This window comes from Agelaius phoeniceus, chromosome Z (genome assembly GCF_051311805.1).
Source record: "Agelaius phoeniceus isolate bAgePho1 chromosome Z, bAgePho1.hap1, whole genome shotgun sequence".
Classification (NCBI taxonomy): Eukaryota; Metazoa; Chordata; class Aves; order Passeriformes; family Icteridae; genus Agelaius; species Agelaius phoeniceus.
This window is the reverse complement of record NC_135303.1, coordinates 15,321,965-15,342,488: the sequence shown is the minus strand read 5'-3', so window position 1 is coordinate 15,342,488 and position 20,524 is coordinate 15,321,965. Positions and strand designations below refer to the sequence as shown.

The 20,524-nt window shown below is 39.4% G+C and overlaps 1 protein-coding gene across 2 annotated transcripts in view; it reads right to left on the bottom strand.

Annotated features, from left to right (window-relative positions):
• MCC (MCC regulator of Wnt signaling pathway) overlaps positions 1 to 20,524 on the bottom strand; it is a 183,506-nt gene that overhangs the window by 46,536 nt on the left and 116,446 nt on the right. For both annotated transcript variants that reach the window (XM_054653346.2, XM_054653347.2), the window contains 3 exons: positions 14,036 to 14,178; positions 6,516 to 6,652; positions 2,292 to 2,455 (listed from right to left, as the gene is read on the bottom strand). In XM_054653346.2, coding sequence (XP_054509321.2) covers positions 2,292 to 2,455; positions 6,516 to 6,652; positions 14,036 to 14,178 — 444 coding nt within the window. The remainder of the gene's footprint in view (positions 1 to 2,291; positions 2,456 to 6,515; positions 6,653 to 14,035; positions 14,179 to 20,524) is intronic.

The window sequence follows — 20,524 nt, the reverse complement described above, 5'->3', positions numbered from 1 at the left end:
TATTCCTAACAGAATTTATGTAGGCCAAGAATTTAGACAGGTCCAAAACCACAGCAGATAGAAAGAAAGAAGAAGATTTCACCCATTACAATTAAACACAAAGACATCATCTTTGGTTCAAGTTCCTACAGACAAACTTTGCTGGAAGCATCTCTGAAGGAAGGAGAACAACATACTATGCATGTAATTTTTGATGCTGTCTTTCCATTAGCATCTGCCACTAGGTAGTCCATATGGACTTTTGGTCCAACCCAGTACAGCTGTTCTCACATTCTAAATGTTTCATGCTTGGAAATATGTACAGCTTTTTCAATCAGCAAAATTTTAGTGGTTAGGTATCTGTTACTGATGTGATCTCCAAAATAAACAAAGCATTAACCAGACTATTCTGTGGAAATTTTCTTAAATCCTTTTCTTAAAGTATGCTTTTGTAACTGATAAGTGAGTAAGACAATCTGATAAATTTAATTTCAAGGTCTTTTCAGTTTCTGTGGGGCAGAAACAATTGAGACAGCTAGGGTGACATAGTTTGTATAAAAGAAGCAAAAAGTAATTCAGCAGCAACTGCAATAAAAGGAACCCAGTGAAATTTAACCACCAAAGCTAAAGGATTTAAAGCATTTAAATGCATTAGTCTGTTGGTGAAGAAAAAAGCCAATAGCCAAGGCAAAAGGTAGTCAGAACACTTCAGGTTTCCATTCACAATTCCACCCACTTTAAAATTCTCTCCATTTTTTTCTCTGAGGAAACAGGAAAGCAGAAATGACCTGCAGCCAGGGGTGCAATGGTGGAGAGGGGCTTTTATGTATGGGTTTTGATCTGTTAAACACATCTCACTTCAGATACCTCTGTGGGCCTCACACAGGCTGATCTCTACCTATTTCCCAGAATCCACAGTCTCTCTTTTGGTAAATAGTGACCTCTGAAAACAGTTCATCCTACAACTCCAAAAAGTACTTGGCAACATTCAAAGTACTGATCCTAATCCTCTGAGACACTCAAATAAACTGCTTTAATACTGATCCCAAGAGACCAGAAGTCAAACATACACACATTCTTCAAATTACTACTCAACATTAATTGCTTTATGTTTTGTTATATTTCTCAGGCACCACCAGGGAGAGAAGGAACTTTTCCCAGCAGTACTACAAAGGGCTGTCAAAGCCATCTAGAATGGTCAGAGACTTCTTCACTGCAAGACGAAGCTGTCAGTACAATTTTTCTTGTATAAATGAGTCACTGACACCTTTCCACCTGACACAAAAAGCTTGTTCGTGTCTTCCCCTGTGTATAGGAAGATTCTCTGTGGCTCTCTTGCTTTCAGGTTCTGAACTGCAGTGCCTTTTGTTACATGTGCCAGCAAACATCCATGTCCTTGTTTGGTTACATTCACAACATACAGCTATCACTTGAATTATTTGTTCCTGAGACTGATTTATCCCATTTGAACTAATGCACAACCAATGCTCAGTGGTAAATTACCTTTTGCTGTGCTCTGGGGAATGGTGTTCCCCAATTTAGTGCTCCCACTGAAACAACTCCAAACTACACCCCTGTTCATTCACTTCCCAGACTCCAGTGGAGGGATAGAAAGGGACATCAGAGGCACAAAAGGCAAAGATCAGGGGCTGAGATAAGAACTATTTACTGGAAACAGCAATAAGGTAAGAAAATGAACAGTAAGAGCGAATATACTAATAAGGGACTGTACAAGAAATGGGCAGTTTGCACATGAGCTCTCACCCCCAAGAATACATGACCAGGAAGGGACCCCTTCCCCTCTTTCCTGGAAAATGAGGGATATAGGATAACATGGCCATGCCCCCTCCTGGCTGCAAAAATTAGCCCAGTACTGGCTGGAATCAGCACAGCTTTACATTTTAAGGCAGCCAATCACAACTTAGCCAACCACAAACATACACAGTGTGTTTTCAGTCACTGGTCAATGATTACCTGTAGGACCTTGGGCAGGTGACAGCTTGTTTGCTGAATAAGAAAAATTGCTTAAGAAAGTAAATTAACTGTTGAGTATCCTCATTTCTCTTATCGTTGAAATGAGCATAGGACAAATACATTTCTGATTTGAGGTCCAAAGTAGCTCCTCCTGGACCTTGGGAGGTGTAGAACAGGTGTGTTACTACTTACAAACGCTCACTGTGAACTTGAGTTGACTCCTGTGAAGTACTTTTAACATCTCTGGAAGCAAAGTGTGATTAAGATTATTACAGAAGCGTAATGTGGTGTCTCAGGCAATGAACACGCTGCATTTTAAAACCTAATGTTACCATTACCTTAATAGCTAAATCACAATGTTCACTGGCAGTAGTGAGTTGTTCAATGTGTCTGTCCACTTCTGCCACCGATAAACTGCAGCTGCTTTTCTTCCTCCCACAGACAACATTTTCCAGACCTGTCAGCACTCTCTGCAGTTCTGAATTCAAGTCACTACAGTTATCTAAAAGAAAGCAAGACAAAACAAAACAAACATCACAACAATTAGTGACTCAGTGAAAAAACAAACTCTTAACCAGGAAGTGTCTGCTACAGAACAGCCAGGACTGATACTGTTCAGAGAATGTCCTTGCACTCTGCCACTTTTTCCTCGATAACTGATAGGCTTAAATACTATAATCACATCAACTGAAATCATGAGCTACCTCTCATCTGATAAACAACACCTGACTGCTTCACGCCACAGATTATCTGAAGTGTCCACTCTTTCTTCAAAACTCCCTCTTTTCTGAAGAACATTTCAAGATATTACATGCTTACATTCAGTGACATTTTTTTTCTGTTTTTCTTTTGGCCATTCAAGGTCTATTATCCTGATTTTATTGAAGTCATACATTTGTCTCTGTAAATACATGATTCTTCTGCTGGTACATTCAGGGATGTTATGACTTGATGTTTTTCAGAGGAATTTTTGTGGTTGTACTTAGGTATTGCCTGATTCTAAAAAATCCTGGTGTTTACAGAAATGATCCCTACCAACCACCTTAGAGCCTATGTTTTATTTTAACAGCTACGCCTTCAAATAAAGCAGCTGAATATTCACAGATCATAACACCACAGCTTATGTTTCATACTACAACCATATTACCACCTTATACAACAAAGCTATTTTAAAGTATCACAGAGAATGACTTCCTTTTCTGTCTTCAGGCAAACCTCTTCTAGTGCCCACTGGTGTAGCATCCTCCACTTATGTGAAAACATGTGGGTCTTTGTACCTTGCTGGCTCACTCCATAAATTAATTTTGTTTCTCTTAGGTTCACCTCTGGTGATGGGCAGTGGCAGATCCTAAGGCAGACCTGTGGCAGAATTCACCCTTGTGCTGTCTCCTGGATGTGCCAGTCAGTATTTCTGGCTGGCTAGAGTCTGCAGAAGTCTACCCACAGCACAGCACAAAAAGGGGGGCACTATGAGGCAGCAGCGCACCTGCAGTTCCTCCATCCCACTAAAAACAGCAGCAGGCATTCTTGGTGGAGGTTGTGATTCCTGTATTGCTGCTGCAAGCACTTAACCATAGTTTGACCTTTGTGGTAGTCTCACAGCTGTGGATCTTGCAGGGCACTAAAGCAGTGTGGCATTCAACTGGGTCCGAATTTTAACAGACATGAGTCACCAGATTATTGCAGACTGCCTTGAAACCTCCCTGTGCAAGGGAAGATTGAGAGCTGCTGGATGTAGGAATAGGAGGAACAGAAAGTAAAAAACTGCAAACTCTTTATCATTAACCTAACTTCACAGCCTAACACTCATAAATACAAACCTACTGCTGACCGAAAAGAAGAGTTTAGAATGATGTTACAGCACTGCATGAAAAATTTGAATGGGCAACATATACAAGTTTTTTCTGGGAAGTCATTTCACTAATTCCTAATTAGCAATCAACCATGTGTTACAGTAATACCAAAAAAGCCCCTCATAGTACCATCATTCACTCACAAGCAGGATATAGCAAGCAGGATGCTTACTTGTAAAAACCTTGTGTTTTGTTTGCTTGAATTTGCTTTTTTCCATAACATCCTCTGTAATAAACATCTTGTACATTTAAACAACTGTCACAAGACCTTCTCTGCTGGGATTTGTTCTGATGGTGACACTCCCCCATAAAATAAGTATTTTACAGTGTGAGAACCTCATTTCTGACAGAAAACCAGCACAACCCAATCACAAGCTCTGCAAGACATACTGGAGAGCATTCACAGTTCTACCTCTAGGTGTTTTATTGCCTGTAGCAACAGAGCAGCAGATCCACATGCACCAGAGTGTCATGAGGTACTACTGGTTTTACTAAGTCACTGATTAGGGCAGTCACTCTATTGGGGCAGTAAGCAAGTCATGCCCATGGGTTATTAGAGCATGATTATTTCTCCTTATATACCTACATCTAGAAGGATTTAAAATCATACATGTTCCTGTATCTATATGTGTGTGTGCAATTTATTTTCACAGGAATATGGAAACAACATCCAAAAAAGATAAGAGTCTATGGATAGAAGAAAAATATGGAAGAAATGCTGGAATCCCTAGACATAACTTTGTTCTTACTTTGTCCATTGTTGTCTGTGAGCCTACCCTTCAGGGAAAAGGGAGCACCCAATATTTGCAGATGCTTGTGGTCGAAGGAATGATGAAAGTCACAGGATCCACAAAAACTCACAAATACACACCTGGCATGGAAACTGGGTCAGGTTAGGCCCAGACCTATTATACAAGCACATGGCAGTGGTTTTTGGATGAAGTGGGAAACAGAAGAGAGAGAAAGAGCAGATGGAAAGGGAAGAAGAGAAGGAGGGAGAAGGAGGGAGAAGGAGGGAGAAGGAGGGAGAAGGAGGGAGAAGGAGGGAGAAGGAGGGAGAAGGAGGGAGAAGGAGGGAGAAGGAGGGAGAAGGAGGGAGAAGGAGGGAGAAGGAGGGAGAAGGAGGGAGAAGGAGGGAGAAGGAGGGAGAAGGAGGGAGAAGAAGAAAGAGAAGAAGATCACCAGTCTTGGCTCTGGCATGATTCAGCTGTTCAGGGTGCTGGGTTGCACATGTAAAGCAAGCACCCTCAGCTTTGTGGACCTGTTTATAGGTAAGTTTTCCCCGCTCTGGAGATAAGGTTCTCCCTTTCTATGCAAATTAGTTATCGTGGACAATCTGTTCTTTCAAACCTTTCTAGAAATGGCTGGGAGGGCTTCTGGGATCTTAGGTGACCTGGATTCCCCTCTACAGCACATGCCCCCTTCTCAGCTACATCTGTGCGCCTGCTGTGTGCTTTGTTGTACTCATATCCTGGAGCTGAAGAAGGACATTTGTCTCTAAAGAGTGGTGCCTGTACCTCCACATGGCTCTCTTCTCCAGCCACATCCTGTTCCTTCCCAGAGTTTGTTATTACCAACAGTCCTTGGCTGGCTCCAGAGCTATCTGTCTGTTGGTTTTTGAGACAGAAACATCATCCCCCTTATATTCTAGGTCTCTACATTGTATGTCATTCTACTGCCATGTTTTTCATTGTTAGAACAAACTTACACAACTTGCTGTTTATATTCACAAAGCCTGGTTCAGCTTCACTTCATGAAGACAAAATAAACCCTGAAAAAGTGATTAAGTTTCCTTTTTGTTTTTTTCTTGGTAAGAAGAAAATTAAGGATGAAAAAACCCTCAGAATCTGTTCAAATAGGAACTTAACAGTAAGCACTAGCTTTTGAAAGTAAAATATTAACTTTTTTATAACTTTAAAAACCTCTATTAAATATTTTGAATTCCTAGGTCAGACACTTCACAGTCACATTATTATTAATACTGTTGTATCAATGTTTGTAGAAATTGTAGACGTGAAAATGCAAATATGCTGTTGCAGGTCTTGCACTCGTAAACAATATAGTATAGAAAACAGGAACAGAATACTGAAGAGAATTCTGGAAATCTGTCATAGTGAGGATTACACCAGAATTCTGCTAGAAGGTCTGCTTCTGGGGAAATGGAGGCTCAGGGGGCACCTCACTGCTCTCTGCAACTGAGAGGAGGGTGCAGTCAGGTGAGGGTCAGACTCTTTCCCCAGGTAACAAGTGACCAGACAAGAGCAAACAACCTCAAGCTGCACCAGGGGAGGTTTAGATTGGATATCAGGAAAAGCATGTTCATGGGACAGGGTTGTGAAGCGTTGACCTAGGAACAGACTGCCTAGGGGATGCATGGAGTCACCATACCTGAAAGTGCTCAAAAACTATGTGGGTATGGCACTTGAGGACAATAAATTTAATGGTGAACATGGTGGTGGTGCTGGGTTGATGGTTGGACTCAATGATGTCACAGATTTTTTCAAAACGTAATGATTCTACAATTCTACAATCAAGGCACAAAGATTACTTCACATCTAAGTTCACAGTCATGTAGAGGCTCAGCATCAATTGTGAATAACACATCCTACATTATTTCATTTCCTCATCAAATGCTTGGATTTGCATTTCAAAAGCTATGATACCTTTCTGCAGTGGGAAGTCATCACTTCTGCTAAGAACACAACTCACCCACATCTGCAGTGACCATGGTGGACTGGTTCTCTGGCACTGAGACAGAGTTCTGGTCCATGCTGCGTGAGTCTTCATTAACCTCCTGCTGGCTTTGGCTCAGCTCTGACCGCAGCTCTGAGTACTCATCCTCCTCCCTGGCAGAGAGAGCAAAAGGAGAAATTAAATTCTGTGAGGAAAAGTGCATCTTCGTGACAGTCATTTCAGACCCACAAGCTGTGCCACAGGATCCAATTTACACAAGTGTTTTGCCCAGTCAGTAGAGATGACTTTAAACTCTTCATTGCAAAGCCACTGTGCCATGTTTGCAACACCCACTTGCAGCAGTTGGTGCCTGGTTTCCATTTCTTTATTCCTAACTTCATTATTTCTCCTGGCCACTGGAGAAAAAAGCAATGGGTGGAACTGAGTGCTACCAAGGATGTATGCAAGGACATAGACTGCTCTGAAGTAACTCCCCAGCTGATAATTTACACAAATCAGCACAAGCGGCCTTGATCCCAAAGTGGATTAGAAGTAACTGGTTTTGGTCTCTTTCTCAGTCCAAGGATGTCACCACCTCATGTGCAAAGTAATCATGCACATGAATGTACCTGCACATGTGAATCAAAATGCTTTTGGAGACAGGTTGCTTTTTATTTTCTCTTCCCAAAAGAGAGAGGAACAGATAAGTGAGCACTGCACTGAACTGCTGGAAAAAGAAAAGCCTCAATTACCTAGGTTTTAGTTTATTTGTCAAGCTGGTTCAACTAAAATAATTGAGGACACAAAATACTTTAGCTGAAGCTAATGAGCTTAAAAAAATTGGGCCTTTTCTCTCCCATCTCCACAAAGAGTTCAAAGCACTGGGAAAGAAGATAAGTAAATGAATAATAGCTTTGCTTGAGAACATTTGTAAACATTTTTTCTTTTGATCCATTTGCTGATTTGACTCAGATTTATTATTTTTTTTGAACTTTCATAGCAACTGTTTTCACATTAAAGTATCTATTTTAAACATTGGAAAAACACCAGTTTATCCAGGTGCAGGGCCCCCTCTCATAGAAAAGAAACAGCCATCATTTTGTTGCACACTAAATCACACGCAGAGATTAATTTTGCTGCAGATTCAGCAGAAAAGTGTGAGAATGGAACCATCTGGCTTTGGAAACAATGAGAAACAGCGAAGACCTATCTGGGGATCTGGGAGGGGTATCTATAATGTTAGGTCTGTTGTGTGTGTGCTACATGGTGATGAGTGTTTCTTGCAGGATTCAGCCTGGAGGTGTGTCTCGATTTGTCAGGCAAAACAGCAGACAAGATGGCCCATACATGCAGGTATCAATGACAGAAGTAAAGTCTGCTCTCAGAGTTGCAGAGGTGAGAACTTATGTACCTCAATAAAAACCAAAAAAAGACTTCTAGCTTGCTTGCCAAGCAGGGTTTCCCAAGGTAGTGAGATGCAATTTCTACCACGTTCTTCTAGACCTTACATTTGCTTCACTGCAAAGAAAGTGTGACTTTAGCAGAAGCACTTAGTGGCGACTATTACCAAACAAATTGCAGGTCAGCTGGTAAACACTGAGATTTACATCAAAGAATAGTCTTGGAAGTACCACGAAATACTTAAGAGAGTGATAGAACCTAGTCATGAATAGCAGAGTTAAAACAGTGTAATGAAGACACATAAGCGTCCTTTAATGTTCCATGAACCAGTTTGTTATTAGCCACAAAAAAAGCCACTAGTAATTAGCTTTAGACAAAACAATTACCAAGCACTCAAACAGTTGTAATTTTTCCTCTGAAGGTAATTGACTTTTTTTCATTTATGAAACAATTAGTCTTATATTTTTAAAACCCGAATTACCTCCCAAATGGATAAAAAGTTCTGGCCTTAAAGCAACAGCACACATAACAATAATAATTTCTCACCACTCTTCTTTGGGGTCTTGCACAGATTTTTCTGTTTAATATACAACACAACCTCATCTAGCTAGCAACAGTACTGGGTTTTTCAGTTTAAGTGCCCCTCAGTATCTTGGGACAGTGAAAAGTAAATCATGCAGTAGGACTCTCACCCTTCTGATGACTCAAGCCAGAAGTCAGTTTCTAAATGAACTAATGCTTTTAAAAGCTGACCAGAAAGATCAAAAATCCATTTCTGATAATGTGGCAGCAAGGTCAATCAGTGCTCCACCACCACAGAACAGACTGAAAACAGACTGAGGGCAAGAATAAGGGGGAATTCAAGGGCAGTGATACATCACAAATATAAATTCTGCCATTAAAACTGATGCTGGCAGTAACAAAAGATGCTGTTTGAGACTTTCTTTTCTCCAAAACAGAGGAACTGGAAATGCAAGGTGCTCGACAGCTGACAAGGACCAGCCATTGGATTCCAGCCACACCACTGGAGGCATTACAACTTCCTTATTGCTGCTATCAGCAACAGCTTGGTTGTAAAAAGCAGGCATTTGTTCTGTTATGGGCCCTGATGGTCCCACTTGCTGGAATGTCATGGTAAGTTGGAGGCAATTAAGACCAGATCAAGCCATGCTAAACACAGAGGATGGGAGGATTAGAGAAAAAAGTCGGTGGTTTTCAGTTACTTCTGCACCAATTGCTTTCTTCACTACTAGGTGCAACCAAGGATCAGAGTGCTGCACAGACACTCAGAAAAACTTGTTCCAACAGTGAGCAAAACTGCACATTTTTCAGCACCCTTTCACACCACAGAACACTGGCAAGGTGCATGTTTTCTTCATAGCTGCAGTCTATAGTTTGTACTACAGATACCAGCAGTTTTTCAACAATCATTTAACTTAAAAAAAATATTTTTAAAACCCTCTAAGACCCTCAGATAGAAAATACTACAAGTGTATGAGCACAAAGATTGACGAGTCCCTCTGAACGAGTTCATTGTGAACAAATTGTGACACGCTTGAGACAGCACAGAAATTAATCACTGAGGGCAGGTGGAGCTGGGCACTGTGCATTGAAGCCAACATTATTACACACACATTGCCCTTCGAAATGGTTCCACCTAGCACATACTTAGAAGCCAGAATTAGACCTCCAGGTCACTGTGTAAATGTGACTGTAAGTGCTGTGTGCTATTTCTTGTGAAGCCGTAGTCTCTTTGCTACTGTTATAGATGGATAAAGAGATGACTGGGTCTCGCAATTAAGAAATTACTATTGTTTTGAGTATTGAGAAAAGCTTTAGTGATGTATAGTTATGTTATTGTAGTTTAGATGTCCTCTGTTCTCCCCATAGTTCCCTTTTCCCCCCCTGTATTGTTGCCATCAGACAGCCTGGGTTGTCTAAGATAGGTAAAAACAAGGCATGCACATGTGCCCCTTGCATGGGGCAGTTGGGAATGGAAAAGCTTGGTGATTAGGGGGTGCAGGATGGCAACATCTGATCTCCAATCAACTTCCAAGAAAGCAGTCTCCACCGATAAATGGCAAAGAAGAGCTGACTAACAGACTTTGGGAGGGGCCAGGGTTGGCTGATGCAACCCCCAAGATATAAAAGACTGAGCGTCCATCTTGAAGATGAACCGGCCACATGGTATCCACGAGGGCAGTTCCCAGCACTGTGAATTTTTCCTTATGTAGTCCTTTGTTGTATCTTTTGTCAAGGTTTAATAAACCTTTTTAAATTTTCGAAGTGAGCAGTTGTTTCTCACACTACCCCTCTTTTCCATTAACTTCCAACACTTTCTAAATGTATCTCAGAATAAAAATTGTAAGTCTGAACAAATTATTTTACACTAATGGGTTATAAGATTCTTGACAACTATTTCAAGTAATTTATAGCACGCACCAACACTGAACATAGTATATTTCTGTCTGGTATTGTTATAGTTGCTCGCTATTTTTAGAGTTAGAGATGTACCCAAACAGCCATTGGTGTAGAACTAAAAGCAATTAGACATCTCTCTTTTTCTTTTCTTGAACCTCAATTTGACATCTAAGAAAAACTGTCAGTCACATGCTGAAGTTACAGCTGATTTTGACAGCCCAAGAAATTATTAAGGAAAAAAAAGAGTCAAGTTTGAATGAATCTAAGGCTATATGAAAAACTTCTGAAGTCAGAAATTCTCACCTAAATATAGACATTATTACATTTTAGTACTCTACTGTGTAATTTCTAAATCCTTTTCATCTTTCAGAGTAACTGGGTGCATCCTTTATGTCCAAGTATTTACAATATGACTCTGGGAAGATCCATTTGACTGGTTTTCCCATCTTCTAGGCTGTACACTTTGAGATAAAATTGCATGCACCTTGTCAAAGGACAGAGATCTTTGGCAACAGAGGCTCATCTACTTGCACCTGAGTATTTGAGTGCTGGAACACACTTTTTTCACCTTACTACCTCTTTTTGGAAGGGGGATTCCAAACCAGCTAGGCTGTCCGGAGCATCAGCAGTAGGGAGATGAGACAATTGCAGATGAATGCTGGCTTGCTCCCCCAAGCATGGTGAACTCATTTTACTCAAGGAATGCTGGAAGAATGCAGAGCAAGAGCTGCAGCTAAAAATTCATGAGGCCACACACATGGACCCAAGAAATGCCTAGCAAACCTAGAAAAATCCTGTAAACTACTGAAAACATTCCTGTAAGATTACTGCCACGGGGATCAGCATATCAGACACACCTGGAAAGAGACACATGCATTGACATGTGAGTTAAGCTTTCTCCCAGGAAAGCTGTGGCTGCCCCATTCCTGAAAGTGTCCCTAGCCAAGCTAGATAGAGCCCTGAGCCACCTGGTTTTGTGGAAGGTGTCCCTGCCCATAGCAGTGGTTGGAACTAGATGGTCTTACAAGTCCCTTCCTACCCAAACCACTCCATGATTCTAGAGCCGGCATTACTAAACTGCATGAGCAAAAGCCATTACACTTCTAAACTCTGACAGTGCAAAAGCAAAAAAACCCCAACACACACCAAAAAATAGAGACAAAAATTCTCAGAATGGAGAATATTTACCGGCTTATACAGCCTGCCAACACTCCTCCTCAAACTGTTGCAACACCTTATTTGATTTAAACATGGTGTCTCCTTACTTTCTGTTTCTGACATTCTGAGGGCACTGCTTCACATTCAAATAAATATAATACAATTTAAAGAGGATAGTCAAATACCCTCCATGAAGCACTGGTTTCTTCTAATTGTTTCCAAAATATTTTTGTGTTTAGGAACTATAAGGAATGCCACAGAGTAGAGGTACATGAAGCTACACGTTAGTTTATTTTTACAATCTAAAACTGATATGTGAAAAAGAGAGTCACTGTGTCAGCAGTGGGGAAACATTAATCTGTTATGCAATTAATGTAAGCTCTGGTTCCAGAAAGACAGCCCAAATTTTGTGGCAGCACAAGTAAAGCCTCTCCTCAATACTACCTGCAGGTTTCAAAGAGACAAATCAAAACTAAAATCTTCCTGTTTTAGAGGAAAGTGTAACTGCTGAGGCCCCAGCAGCGCTGTGTTCCCAGAACATCTTCACTCAGGACTGTTCTGCTCCAGCTCCCAGACTCAGCAGTCCCCAGAACCAAGGGTGGAGTGCTGCGAGTCACACCTGCTCCAGCAAGGACAGCAACTGCACCACCCTTGCTCTGTGGGATGCATGGACAGCTTCTCAAGACTGACACATGTGGATCCCAGAGTGGATTTACAGAAAGCCACAGCAGGAGGTATCAGTTTTCCTTCTTTCAGCTGGCTTTACAAATCCTGTGGAATCCCTTCAGTTTCCATTTTCAGAAGGAATATTTCTCCTCTGTTCCCCAGGCACCAAATTATTGGCCTGACAAAGAAAATAAGCTATTTCCATCATTAAAGGAAATAAAAAGAGCCACTAACTTAACAAACATTTTTGGTTCTTACTAATAAAACCAAAACAAATAAAACCAGATGAGGCATTCCAGCTGTCTGAGCAAAACAAGCTCTCAATGATTGAATTAAACTGGAGTGGCATGACAATGGTGTGGCACCTGTTGCAGTAGTATTGTTCTGATGCCTTTAAAGGCCAGAACTGCCCAAAAGGGACAGAAAACCTGCATTTTTCATGAGAAGCAACATGCACATCCCATTAGGCTTGTTTCTTACACCTCATGTTCCTGTGCATGTCACAGCTGACTCATTTATGGACATGGTTAAACATTCAGAGGTATCCGTCTGATTCCAGTTCTTCATAATTTTACACTACCTGGCATTTACTTTGCCACAAGGATTCCAAACACATCATTTTTATGAATTCTATGTAATATTCTTCTTAAATGTCATAGAGCTTTTCTGTCACTCAAGAAGAAAAAAAATCAGTGCAGTTCTCATGCTTTCTCAGATTTTGCTTTTCAACTAGTCTTTTTAAAAGACAAATGGAAAGTTTGTCTGCAGAGGTATCAAGCATAAATGAAGAAGGGAGTCATGGGGATTTTTTTCAGAGAACTACTACCAGCAGAAAATACCTGAAAAATCTCACCGTGACCATTGCTAGTTACGATCATCTCATAGGCAACAGTACTTATGTTATTAAATAACATGAACATGTGATTCTAACACTGCTTTAGTAGTGGTAAATATTTATGTGATTGTGTTTTGTCTTATTTATGGTACACCAAACATTCTTCTTTTTCCATTCTAATATATTAATGAAAGATTAAGTGAGTAGTTGTAACAACATTGTCTTGTGCTAGCAGAAGTACTCGCAACAAAGAAATGAAGCAATTGCCAAAAAATAAGTGCAACTAATAGGTAAAGGAAAACTGAAAATTTGCTATATGGCCAGAGCACCACATCAACATTACCCACAAATGCATCAAATCTAACTTAATGTTCTCTAGAAAATCCACAGATTCTGGCATATCATTGCATCTTCACTAAGTAAACTTTAGGAAGCTCCGTCTGCACTGCAGTTCAACTTTTCTACATTGAAAATAATATGTAAAAACATAAACATGTAAAAAGTGAGGAAAACTGTTTCCATGTAGTCAAATATAAAGTTTATTTTAACACAGTAACAACCTGTGTAATACCCCAAGCTTTGCTGCTGCAGAACCAGGCAACAACATGATTTGTACCATTGTGTTTTGTCAAAAAAGCCAGCACAAGAAGAGGCAAAACCTACTGATATCTATTTGAACTGTATCTTTCCCACAAATGATTTTGCTTAGGTGATCTACAGGAGGCTGCAAAATAAAGTTAAAAGCTGAGGTTCAAGTCGGGTGTCTTCATCTTCCTTTACACACTGTTGCTATCACTTATATGGTACACTGGCACATTACAAAAAGGAATATTTAGATGTCATGGTGCATGTTTTGCAGTGCTTGTCAGGTTTTGTAAAGTGTGGCTTTGCCAGAGAGAAGGAAGCCCTTCTTGGGTGCTTGGGATGATACTCTGCAGAACACACACCATGATTATGGGCAGCTATTCTGTACCCGTCATGACAAGCCTGAAAGTCGTCATCATATTAGAGCATAACTCGTACCACGTCTTGCACCAGTCTTGCCTGGCCCAGAATTCCCAGGAAGCTGCAGTACCTTATGGTTGCTCCCTGCAGTCGATCGATTTTCTTGTTGAGCTCAGCAATGATGCTGTGCAGCTCTGTGATCCGCTCCTCGTAGCGCAGCGTCGTTCGCTCCTGCACATCCTCGTGCTCTCTCATCAGGTGGGACTGCTCACACTGCAGCAGAGAAGCAAGGAAACAGAAAGGGTGTTATGGACAGCTGCAGGAGACTGGGCACAGGGCAGGAGTGCACTGCACTACAGTTTTCCTACTCATCAAACCAACAGTGCCTTAACAAGAGAAAAGGACAGGTGTATGCAGGTAGGCAGTTACAGTATTTGAGAACTGACAAACTATGCAGTGTACTTACTTGTTTTTTTTCCTAAAGAGAAGTTGCCATTTCTGCTTGGAAAAAACCCCACTATTTGCAACTCAAAATAGCCATAAATATATAATCTTTGAATCATAGGATCTCCCCATTGTGGTCTGAAATAGAACAAATCTTACAGCAGAAACCACATTATTATAAAGTAATCACACTTTGAGGTTATAACTTCATCTCTAGTGTAAGTACTTGCTTTTAGTAATGTTTATAGGTAACATCATATTTTTAATATGTTCGTAATCTCCAATAAAATGCTCATGATTTGAACAATAAAGAGCTACATGACTGCTTGTTTTTCATCCATATCATGAAATCCTCCTTTTTCCTTCCCACAGCATTTTAAATATAGTCTCCCTGGCTTACTCTTCAGGCCAGCACATGCTCTATTTCAATTACAATAAACCATTACAAACCACTGCAATGACAAGCCAGTACTGCATGCTGATTGAAGCTTTGCTTTCATTTCTAACATTTTGCTTCTGACCCCCTCCAGTCAAGCCTCCTAGCAATCACACAATGTCAAGTACCATGCTGTCAAAAAAACCAAAACTCACAAGCCACTTAACAGTATAAAACCCACACTCCTTAATTGAAGAGCAGCAATGTAAAATCTTAGCATTTCTAAGGGCCAAAACTGATAGTAATATTGGAGGTCCTCCAAAACTGCTGAATCAAACAGGTTTTTTTTTTCAAATCAAGTAAACACTCTATACAAGCTAACTCCCTAAACCCTTTGGACTACAAAAAATAATGAAGGAGTAGATGTGCCAGAATTTTCATAATTTGCTCCCATATTTTTGGCCACTTACATTCACAGCTTGATAACATAAAAAGACTGCTTGAAAATTAAAATCTACAATAAGCTTCAATAACATTTTTATTTTTAATTTTAAATAAATTTATTCCACAGTTTTTAACTTCCATGAATATTCACACTTAAAAGTAGCACAGACATCAGAGCACCCTTCCACAGACTACAACAAAATAGTTTCTACCTTCAGCTGTGGTAAAAATCACTTTCACCTACACTAAGGAAAACAGATCATATCATCATACTGCAAAGGAGAGGAAAGGAAGACATTTCAGAAGACTGATAATGTTCACTTGGTTTATGAAACTTCAGGTTGGCAACTGATAGGCTGTACATGTACCTTATGATGACTCTTTACAGAAGGATCATTCTACAGCTTATATCTCACATTTCCACATCTTAACATTGTATCTTTCTGAAGATTTCAAACTGCAGAAATAACACAGAGAAAGTGTTTCACAAAAGCTTTAAGGTAGATTTAGGGGCAATAAAGAGTTGCTTCTTCAGCCTTTCTAAACCTGAATTTCTTCTGACACATGTATTTGTCCACAAATGCTACCTCACCATTATCAAGATCAATCTATTATGTGCACTTGTGGTTTTTTTAGCTTTTAAACCAAAGGGATGTTTCAGATAGAGTGTATAATAATTGTTTCCAGATAATAAATAAAACCCCAATCACAACAATTTTTGTCTTTCTAAGCTATGCCTGAAAAGCAGAATTTGTTTCTATTGACTGAAGATATATGGACTTTTGCTAATGGGTTTCAGCCACATTACAACTTGATTTCTGTTTTCTCCAGCCATTTTTCAGTGACCATTTTTCAGGATAACATCATTCAGTGACAGATGTACTTTGTGAACAACCAGCAGTCTGGCAATATACAATAATAGCTTCACATTTGACTTTTTAAAAGAGCTCTTGAATTATCTTAGGTAAAAGCAACTGGAAAAAGCTGAAAGGAAACCTCTGTAAAAGATAAGCCATGATACTGAGGACTGGTCTGTCTTTGAGGCAGGGAACAGAATTGCATTTCCTAAGTTCTGGTCAGCCATCAAGAAAAAATGGCAAAAGCATCCAAGCAATGGAAACATGGTTCAGTAAGAATCCCAAAATGCACCAGTGGAAAATTGTTCTGGTTATTCAGAAGTGCTCTTTATTATGGAACTGTCATCTGAAAACTTAAAAAGGAAAAGACAAATGCATGTTTTTCTACCCACAGCTGAAGTTTTTCTCTGGGATACTACTGTGGCTGTTCACCACCATCCTTAGTTTCTTTATGGTTTGAGTCTCAAAACAGCAATCTACCACCGGTCTCTATTTCTTTCCAAGGTGTACACATTCACCTCCTAAGATTTATTTGCATGTCAGTCACACAGTACAAGGTAAATATAAATACCTATACCCTTAATAATAAATAATAAATACCTTATACCCTTTTCCTCATCTTTCTTCCAGCCTCATACTTAAGAGCTCCAGTCTCAAAACTCTTAAGAGGTCTAATTCTCTAAGAAAGCAAACACAGGGATAACCAACTGAGAGGTTGCAAAAGATGAGCAATTAATTGTTGGAGTCAGAAGAGAAGTTTCCAGCACAGTTCTCAATATAAGTGGAGAACTCTTGGTTGTTATTTGGTATGGATTAAAAAGGTCATTTCATTTACAATAAAAATTAACAATGGTTGGAACCGCCACTGTCTGATCTCTTGATGCTAGGAAACAACAACAGCAAGAAGTGTATGAGGAAGAAGAATGACAAGAGAAAACATTTTAATTCAAACTTATTGTCTGAACAAGTGATTCTATTTCCTATTAATGTTCATATATTCTTAGTGAAAGAAACACCAGCAATATGCTTAATTCTGTTAATCTTTATATTAAATTTGCAGTGTTCAATCAGAGGTCAAAAAAAAAGGAACTACTAGCAGCGGTGCTCATTACGAGATGCCCCAGTGCCCCAGGCCCTGCAGAGACAAACCCTGGCTGTGGTGCTGTTCACCAAGAATACAAGTCATCACCTGAACAAGCCACAGTGATAAACCTGTCTAACAGGATTACAGAAGCTAAAAAACTTAGCTCAACTAATACAGTGTTTTAATTTGAGAGGAGTGGCAGATTTAAAAGTAGCAATCCATTAATCTAAATTTAAGTACAAAAACAAGTCTATAGTGCTAAATCCTCAATCACAAAAGCATGCATGGTCAGAATTAATTGTTCTGTGATACGTTCTGTGTATACTTAATGTGGAAGAGGAATACAAACACAAAATTAATCTATGTCTGATAAGGACATCACACAACAAAACAAAGTCATTTCAATGTTCATTTGAACACCATGCATTCCTATTTCAAGTTTCTCTGTTAAATGAGAAACTAAAGCCTTCCTGTGAAGTTCACATGTTCTTACATGTCTACAGAGAATGTTGCTTCTGTTCTTATATGTCTACAGAGTGTTGGTTTTATTCTTATACTGTAATTCTGCTGTTCCTCTCTATATTCTGAATACTCAAGAGGATGGCAAAGAACTATTACTGCAGTAATGAGACTTACTGCTGTGACACAGGATCCAGAACAATACAGCATATTCTGTGTCTAGAGCTATTATAAAATAACAATGACTAAGCATAAGAATGAGAGAGCAGGACAACCTTGTGAAAGGAGATGAAATTATAAGAAAAATATAGTAAGTGAATTATCTATTCTTGTTGTACTTGCTGAAACATTCAGCATGTTATTAAATCCCATGCTCAATCACAGAACTACAGAACTCAATGTCACAGGATATTGGAAATGCCAAGAATGTAGACAGATTAGAAAGAAGATTATATAAATCCATGGAGGACAGGACTATAGAGGACTATAAAATGTGATATGGCCTCCTGCTCACAGATGTTGGCAGAAAGGTGGGGGATATGAAAGAGGAAAATCCTCTATGTGCATTTCTTATGCTCTCCCTTCAGACTCCCACCATTTATCACTATCAAAGCCAGGATACTGTGCCACACAGAGCCAGTAGAAAGTACAAGAATTATCATAATCACAGAAAGATTTTTGGAAGAAGACATTAGTTGTGGTTGACCAGTGTTTCACAGCAAATTTCATTCAAGAGATCATTTTATTGCTGAATTGTACTCTGATAAAAACACAAAGAGATCTGCTATGTTACTGAAATAATAGAAGCATGCAGAGAAATGCTATATCTGGTCTCTATAGGCTGCAGATTTGGAAGGGAGTATGCTACAACAACCACTAATCAATTACATCACTTCACAAAACCTTAAGCCCATGCTGTCCAACTAGCTTTCTTCACCATTTGTTATCTATTACTTGAGCTGTGGTTCCCCAAATCACCTCCACTCTGCAAATCACTAATCCTTTCTTCCAAATGCCTCACATGCTTCATGAAATGATGGGAAAGGTATTACAAAAAATGTGTTTTAAGAGCTATTTGTTCCAGAGAGCATTTACCATGCCAGCTAAAATGAAACATGTGCTGCCTTAGTAAGTACAGTCAGATACAGAATAGAGATTTAATACTGACCCACTAGCATCTGAGTGTGGTTATGCAGAACCTCAAACACCTCCTATTTAATTTATGCCTTCTGAACCTCTGATTCACATTAGACAGAGGCTGTAGAGGAAAGAATAATGAACTAATCTCTGTGGAGTGGGAAGAAAAGTTAAAAAAAATATGTTAAGTGGCACAAGTACTTGGTATGCAGTTAGAAAAAGAAGGCAAGGTGCAGTGGTTTCACCAGTGTATGTTTTAGTACTTAAGCACTGCCAACACATTCAGTATATGAGTTGTGTTTGTTTAATGATTTGAATTCCTTAGTAAAGATTTGTATTTTATTTAACACATACTAAATTCTATCCTCTGGAGGGCTTTAGAAAAAAATGAAGTGCAAAGAGATAAATCATTAAATCTTTATATAAAACTGTTCATTATAAAGACTTATTTGTTTATCCAAAATCCAGCTATGAGCCGGCTTTTTGGATATTCCAGTTGTGTACTCTTCACAGGTCAGGAGGCACTGATCACTATGTTTGTGTTTGCATGGCTCAGTATCAAGTAAAACCCCCAGCATTACAAACCAAGCATTATGTACGCATGCGTAATTGGTAACCCATCAAAGAAAACACCAAACAATCTTGAGCTAACAGAGCACATGTTAATTGGTATTAAGGACTGATCCTTAATCCCAATTGCCATCAGTGTGTATTCAGTACTGTATGGGAGCACCTACAAGGCACTCTTCATGGGCTGAGAGATAATATCTCTACTTTTAAATAAAGATCCAGAAATAAAAATAAAATACTAAGAAAAACCTGTGGTTAGCACCAGACCCTCCAGAGTTATAAATAACAACAATAAAGTCAGTGCAATCATGCAGAATGATGTGGATCATTTGGATACAGTGAATCCATCTGAGAGTTTAATGCAGCCTCATAGCAAACTGTAAGCCAGAAAGAGGACTATCCCAAGAATGCCACAGAAATTACAAAGGGCTCTCAGGATTATAGCTGATAAACCATGTTAACTCCCAGCATGGCTCTGGATCACATATTGAGGAGAATAAAAACATGAAAGTGATTTTATTTCTGGATGTTACATTGATGGTCTGCAATAACAGTATCACTTCCAAGCCCATAAATCTTAAAAGCAGCTGAAAAAAACATTAGGGAATGCAGACAAAGGCCAAAATAAGGGAGGACTGAAGAAAGAGCCTGAAAATCGAGACTGCTTAAACACTTCTATATTTGGCTTGAATTTAAGTAACACAGATGAAAGGTCTCATCAAAATGAAATAAATATCGAAAATTTAAATCTGTAAAGTCACAGAAAGGCTAAGGATTGCAGGGACCTAAGCATTACAGGAACTTACTCACTCAGTCCCTTACCCAACCCAAGAACAGGTCCAGGTGCCTTGAGTACTTCCAAGGCTGGAGATTCTACATCATCTCTGAGCAACAAATAAAGTGGCACAGGACAAAATGTTTTTTTTGTCTGTATCCAAGCATTTTGAATTAGTTTTGAAATGTTAACTATTTTTAAAAGGTATTTGGTAAAATGGTAGTATCTGAAAACAAAGATTTTTTTGCAGGAGAAATATTAAAAATAGTTCGATTTTCCTTGCTTGCATTTGCCACTATGTAAGAGCTATAAAAGCATCAGAGTTCCAACCTTATTCTTATTAAACCCCTTGGCTTTCCACTGGCTGTATTTTCCACAATTCCAACTGGCATACTGGAAGCTAGACTGAGATCACAAGTAACTTCTCCCATAACATCAAAACAACTGAAAATTGGCAGTAACTTTTGATCAGT